We start from the raw sequence: 7,562 nt of genomic DNA on the forward strand, positions 1-7,562 counted from the left end.
CTTATTATAGACACATGCATTTCCAAACATTTGGTCTACCTACGCTGCAAAATGTATTATCTTTTAGATTTACAAACGGCATCTATTGCACGTCTGTCCGTCCTGGGAGAGGGATCCCTCCTCTGATGCTCTCCCTGAGGTTTCTCCCCTGAGACTGCCAAAGGCACACGGTTTTTCTCTGGAAGTTTTTCCTTGTACGATGTGAGGGTCTAAGGGTCAGAGGGTGTCATATTGTCATACTGATATTCTGCACAAACTGTGCTGTTGTATTTACTGTATAGTGTCCTTACTGTAAGGTAATTATTATATGTACAGCACTTTGGCTCGACCAAAAACGTTTTAAAAATGTGTTATATAAATAAAACTTGATTTGATAATATGTTTGACATGTAGTTTGCAAACACATTGAGAATATTCTCTAAACGCTTTTGTATTTTTGTTTTTGAGGATTTGTTTAGTCTTCAAGATATCTCTGTGTTTTGTCAGTAATTTAAAAGCTAAGGTTAACAATTTATTTGAGTCTATCTTAATACAATATTTTACATGCCTGTATGTATGTTGGGAAAGTTTAACATTGTCAATATCCTGCAAGTTACTCCCAAGGATAGTTTGTGCCTAACTAACAAAGCACGTATATACTAACAAAGGGCTGGCTTATCTAAAGCTAGTTGAGTAGCACTTGAAATGTTTTGGCTCTATGAAACCTGAGGTACTTATCTGATTCTGTTTTCTTCTAGTTTGTATCTTCTTGGTCGAATGCACTTATTGTCGCTTTGGATAAAAGCGTCAGCTAAATGAAATGTAATGTCCCCAAAACAATTATCAAAGAATATTATTTTATCTAAATGAACTGATATTATTGTGTGCTCAGTTCTTATCTGCTTCATAATTTCTTTAGTGCGTGAATTGACATTGTGTTGGCGATAAAGTAGGATCATCTTCAACCTATTTGTTGGACTCTTCCTCAGATAAAACAAGACATTTCAAGATAATAATAATAATAATAATCCTTATATATATTATAGGGCTTTATCAATGACTCAAAGCACTTTACAAATACACATACTGTACATACAGATCATACATGTAATGGTCTACTGTGGACAATACCCACAGGAGCAAGTTCAGGTGAAGTGTCTTGCCCAAGGACACAACGGCCTGACGCCACCCCGTCCCAAAGATGACGTCCCCTTAGGCTCTTGGAAATCCGGACACACATATTTCACCTTTCTGGCCTTTTATACAAAACCAATTAATCAATAAGATGAAAGGAATCCTTTGCTGCAGCTTTAGTAAAATCATCTCTGTTTGACTTCAGAGGTAGAAGTGCTTTGAAATACGATCGCCACCCTCAGATCGGAAACATTAATATCAAGTTCTGCTTCCTTGAAAGGAGCCAGGATAACTGATCACCACAACCTTTAAATAACTCTTCCAGGGCGGCAGTCTGTTCCTGGAAATGCAGTTCACGCTCTGCATTTATAGACAGGGCTTTCTCCCTCTCTCCTCCTTTCATTTCCTCTCTCGTCTCACTTCTCTTATCTCCGTCTTCTGCAGCCGTTGCTAAGAGAAAATGCACAGACTTGATAAAAATGAATGACTCTGTTTTACCCAGGCTTTGCGTGCCAGGCCTTCAGTCATATTATCTGCAGATTTCACCACTGGACAGGCAGATGCTTTCCTCCCCGAGCGCCATGTGTCACTGAATCTGAGCCGGGATAAGACGTCCATCGCACTGAGCTCAGAATAAGATCTGAAGCACCCCGGTGCATCATTCGGAGAAAAAGACACGACAGCACATCCTCGTTATCTCAAGTATTTCTGAACCTCATGCTGAGCAGAATTGTCTGAAGAGCTGATTTACTTTAGAAAAATAAAACCATGTCCCCTCTGCCCCTCCGCTGACTCGCAGTCACACTGACATGCTAACCAGATGATATTATATCACGTGATCTTCAGTCTGCATTAGTGTAAATACTTCCTTATTAGATTTATCTTTGACCTGATGATGGAAATGTTATGTAAGATATCCACACAGATTAAAGTACTTCAGGCTGCTTCATACGAGGGGAGTTGGTGTTCATGTTAGCAAACACACATTTGTAACTTCCACTGTTGCTTTGGGGTTGTGTTGTATCCTCAATACTGTGATTGTTGTATAAACAATGGCATCATGATGTATGGAAATATCAATAGCGCCTTAAAAATGCTGAAATCTGCACTATTGAATTCCCAAAGTGTGTTTTATTGCTGTTATCAGTGTGCTGTGTGTCGGTTTGTGTAATTCTGTTTCCCTTTGCAGCTCCACTAAGTGTTTTAAGAATAGTCGAATAACGGTTTACATGATTACATGTTTAACATCCTTCTTCCTTCTCTTTCAGACTGCACCAAGGAGAAGAGGAAGCAGGGAAACATTTAAAGACAAGAAATCCTCAAATCAGGTAAAAAACAATATATATATTCTGTATCTTTCAAAACATAACATGTTTTATTTCATAAACAATAAGGGCGTAGACATATTGTCCTTATTGTCAACAAATTAAATGAAAACACGAACAACAATGAGTTATTAGTATTATGGCCATAAATCTCCAATGTTGACTAAAAACAATTAAAATCTCATTATTGATCCATAGTTTTTCAATTAGGGAAATGTGTCTTAATTACCATCATTTATTTTGATTCAATCCCACATGCATGGTTCTCCTCTTGCAAATGTGGATTAATCCACCGCTTAAAGTAGTCCCTAACAACAACTTTATTTCTTCTTTAAAAAGTTTGTTGACAATAACACAAGTATAAAATATCCCCAGCCCTATCCCCTAAAGCAGGGGTCCCCAACCCCCGGTCCGCGGACCGGTACCGGGCCGCGGAAGTGTTACTGCCGGGCCGCGAAATAGCTGTGAGTTTATCGTAATATTTGCAGAATTATAAATATTTAAAAATATTTTATCAAATTTTTTATTTTCGCACCTATACCAGTCATATTATTTCATCCAAAACATACAAAATAAATCAAAATTGGTTAGCATAAGGTCTCAGCCTCTCGTGCACAGAGAAAGTTACCGGTGCGCCAATAGGAAGTTGAGCACACAGGAGACAACCGTTTAATCACAGACTGTTATGTTTATGTGGGGAAATGGCAGTGCATACATTATTTGAGATATATTTCGAACTCAGACTTCATTTTAAGGACATTGCGGCCAGGGGTGTAGAGCTATTTTTTTATTTGTAAAACCTCCTTCACTTCATGAAATGGCTGCAGCATCAGGAGGCAGCCTCTGAGAAGTGCAGCACCAGCGCGTACACACCGCCTTCACTGTGTTCCCCACTGCAGGCTGCTACGTTTCAACCACACACAACCTCTACACACACACACATCGAACGGCCCGATTATTCCCCCTATTACTCGTTGTATGAAGGAAATGTCCGATCACAAAGGCGCATTATGTGTGTGTGTATGTGCTCTGCTCAGCTCCGCTGTGTATGTTCCGTGTGTATGTTCGGTGTGTTTGTGTGTGTCCAAGAACGGCATTTGTTTTCAAATTACCATGAACAGTAATTTACACACATCTGGCCAACTCCATAGGTATGTGGGTGTTCCCAAAAGAAGTTAGTTTAATCTTAATCTCGATGTAGTGCTAAATGCTGTCGGAGTGCACCGGAACGAACGCCCCGGTATGACGTTATTATGGCTGGCAAACAAGCCCAGGGTCTCCCTGACATTTCAGTTATATCAATATGTGTACAGTGGTCCTAATTTGTTTTAATTGTATCCTGGTTTTAAACGTTGTTAATATGTTTTGGATGCATATTGTTCTATTATGTGTTCAGGCTGTTAAATACAATTAGCCACTGTTGCCACCTATATTAGGCTATATTATATTATATATTATATTAATATTTGTAAAGCGGTCCTAATTTTTTGTTTTAATTTTATCCTGGTTTTAAACGTTATTAATATGTTTTGGATGCATATTGGTATTTCTTCAGGCTGTTAAATACAATTAGCCTCTGTTGCCACCTGCTGGTGAGTAAATATTAAAATCAGCTAAAATTGACAACCGGTCCGCACATTTTTTTTAATGTATCTGCCGGTCCTTGGCACAATAAAGGTTGGGAACCCCTGCCCTAAAGTGTCTAAATGCCTCCTCCTTTCCTTCCCCCTGCTAGGAGGACAGTGCAGACCTCAGGTGCCAGCTCCAGTTTTCCAAAGAGGAGTCGAGTCTGATGAGGAAGAAGATGGCGAAGCTGGGCCGCGAGAAGGACGAGCTGGAGCAGGAGCTGCAGAAGTACAAGTCGGTCTACGGGGACGTGGACAGTCCTCTCCCCCTGGCCGAGTGCTCCGGCGGCGGGCCTCACACGACCCGAGAGGCCGAGCTGCGACTGCGCCTCAAGCTGGTGGAGGAGGAGGCCAACATCCTGGGCAGGAAGATTGTGGAGCTGGAGGTGGAGAACCGGAGCCTGCGTGCGGAAAACGAAGACATCCGCTGTCAGTACGAGAGAGACTGCTTTGGGCGGGAACCCTTCTCCAGCATGCCCTCGTCTCCGTACGGTGGTGACGCGCTGGATTCGGCGAGTGAGCTCCGTCGGCATCTACAGTTCGTGGAGGAGGAGGCGGAGCTTCTGCGGCGCTCCATCTCAGAGATCGAGGACCACAACCGGCAGCTGACGTCCGAACTCAACCGATTCAAGTTCGGGCCCACCAGCAGCAGCGGCGGCTCTGTGGGCGAGGAGGCCAGCGAGGGAGGATTATTCAAACCTGGGAATGGCGGGAATGGTAGCGGCGGGATTATGATGGAGGAGCTTAAATCGGCCAGGATGCAGATCAACGAGCTGAGTGGGAAGGTGATGAAGCTGCAGTACGAGAACCGAGTGCTCATCTCCAACGTGCAGCGCTGCGACCTGGCCGCTCACCTGGGCCTGCGCACTGGCAGCCCCCGAGACAGCGACGCAGACAGTGATGCAGGCCAGAGAGAAGCTGCCGAGGAAGAGGAGGCAGGGCGACTTCTCCTCCTGCAACCCAAACGGGAAGGCCCTATTGGCGGGGAGAGTGACTCCGAAGACCTGTTTGAGAAAACGGGCACCACCTCAGGGTTCGGGAGCTTCAAACCCTCGGATGGAAGCGAGCTCAGCTCCGTAGAGAGGGCGAACCGCAGGAGGGAGGAGCGGGAGTCGTTCACCAACGTGAAGCGTGAGGCGGAGAGGCTCGGGAAGACGGTGGATCGACTGATCACGGACACGGACAGTCTGATCTTTGAGGGCCATTTGATGGTGACGACCGGAGAGAGTCTGGAAGCAGCGGCGGCGTCCGGATCCAAACCAGACACCCAGGTCCTGGACACCATCAACACTCGCATGAAGGCTTTCCGCACGGAGCTGCACATCTTCACGGAGAAGCTGGACCACGTGGGGGAGGGGCTGAGGGACCGGACAGACGATCTGTCCCCCATGCCGAACCTCACAGAGTCCAGCAGCTTCCTGTCCACCGTCACCTCCATGTCCCGGGACTCTCCCATCGGCACCTTCGGAAGAGACCTGGTGACGGACTTCCAGGTAAGTTCGACGGAGTCAGACTTCTTTTGTGGCCTTTTTTCTGTGGTTTTAAAAGGATTTCTCAGTACTTTGATGTGTTTTGTTTCTGTGGCTGCTTGGTTTGTTTGCTTAAAGATAAATAGTGATAATAAGGAAATCCTGTTCGCCACGGTTTGAAAAAAGTCAACACTTTTTTCAAAAAATAAAAAGTCAACACTTTTTTCAATAGATGGAAAGAAACAGGATGTACTTAAAGAAACTCTTTACCTAAAGAAACTTGAAGAACAATCATCAGCATCCAACGGAGTCCGAGCTGGTTTTCGTAGACCAAGTCGAAGAGGATTTCACACCAGATGGCTTCATTGCTTTAAAACAGAATAAAACTAATATGTTTACTCTGCAAAATCCTGGCAAGTAAGACATACCCCTCTGGTGTGTGTTTGCTAAGGTGAGATTTCATTTTGGTTTGATTTAAACAGCCGTAAGTGTGCAGTCATTAATCGACCGTTTAATGCCACAATAAACGAAATGAGATCCTAAGTCAGAACTGTGTTAAAATATTCCGCTCTAATTAAAGACAGTGGCAGCGACGTACATCTTAAGCAGAACACATGCTATCCACAACCTTGCCTGTCAATGGGAACTTCATTAAGTTGTAAGCAATTTAGGCAGCGTTTAGGATAGGTTCGGATTTGTTCAAGTCTATCTTAATGCGATACATGGCCGTGTGTCTGCTGAGAGTTATGGGTCTTTCTCTGCAATAGGAAAAAAGTCTATATTCTGTTCCAAAAATGTATGAAACACAAAGTCTGTTCTTTGATGTCTGTGCTACTGCATAGGTGTAAAAAAAGTTGTATAAAGATGTTATGTCTCCAGAGGGAGTTGTGTGCTGTCTGTTGAGCTCTTCTTCAAGTTAAAAAGAAGTGAGCTTAAAGACCAATGTAGCTCCTTATCCCTGCTCGAGGGTACCATAGTTGCTCCTATCCTAACATTTATTTCAACGGCAAAACTGAGGGTGAGTTGCTTTGTGTGTAAAGTCGGCGCCAGGTTTTGACTAGCAAAAAGAATGGATGGATTAAAACAAACTATATCTCTGGTTCTGCTGCATAGATTTTAATCTTTCTTTTTAAGCTTCTCGCTGCAAGTCTGGCAAAGTCACAGGAGTCTAATATCATTTGAGAAGGCAGCCAAAGTTGATTTGAGGCTTCACTAGTTTGCGTTGGCCACATACAGTATAGTTGGTCCCTCCAATAGGTTTTATGTACAGAATTCTTTGTTTGTGTTTCCCTGGACAGTGCTTCCTTTCTGAGATGAAATTTGCAGAGCGAAGGATTTTGTCACATGGTGGGGATTTGTCACTTGTAACGCAGGTGTCCTTAAGCGAGTTCAGGGAGCACAGAAACTTCCTGTCGAGTGGTCGTTTGTAAATCAAGTCGAAACAACAGTGATGTTTGAGTGAGATTTGGTTGATTGCAGGTTAACAGTCCGTGTAGGGAGGAGCACAAGAGGAGATCTGCATTGGCATAATCTGATCATGATTTAGCAATTTTTCGCTTGTGCTTAACTATTTATGAATCAATTTAGTTGTAAAACATGTTTCCCAACTTTAAATGTGCGCCTTTGTTAGTTGGACTGTAGACAGACTACGGACAGATATCCGCTGTCAGCCCCCATTAAACCCAAATAGTGGCGTTTGCGCCCAGAGGCTCATAGTTGTTAGACTGATTGCACAGGGGAAAGCGTGCTTGTACGATGCTGCTTTTTTATTCTTCAATGTGGGATTTTTCTATCGTTTTAAAGCAGAATTCTCCAGCAGTGGACCACCCCTAGAGAAAGTGACCTGCAATTAGACCCTCATGACACAGGTCAGATAGACTTGGCAAATCCGAACCTATCATTTAAAGCCTCAATAAGACATATTGAGAGGCTGTTAGACCCCCCAGACGTCAAGTGGCTGCTCAGGGTCACATGTCAGGACCCTCCGCTCCGACACGAGCCACCCAGCTCCACCACACAGACCCCCCCCC

At 43.7% G+C, this 7,562-nt stretch overlaps 1 protein-coding gene across 1 annotated transcript in view; it reads left to right on the top strand.

Moving 5' to 3' along the window:
- The window catches only part of mtcl1 (microtubule crosslinking factor 1), a 67,972-nt gene that overhangs the window by 23,339 nt on the left and 37,071 nt on the right, over positions 1-7,562 (top strand). The window contains exons 3-4 of the mRNA XM_010770532.1: positions 2,382-2,441; positions 4,174-5,556. Coding sequence (XP_010768834.1) covers positions 2,382-2,441; positions 4,174-5,556 — 1,443 coding nt within the window. The remainder of the gene's footprint in view (positions 1-2,381; positions 2,442-4,173; positions 5,557-7,562) is intronic.

Source organism: Notothenia coriiceps, unplaced genomic scaffold, assembly GCF_000735185.1.
Source record: "Notothenia coriiceps isolate Sejong01 unplaced genomic scaffold, NC01 NC01_scaffold00008959, whole genome shotgun sequence".
NCBI lineage: Eukaryota > Metazoa > Chordata > Actinopteri > Perciformes > Nototheniidae > Notothenia > Notothenia coriiceps.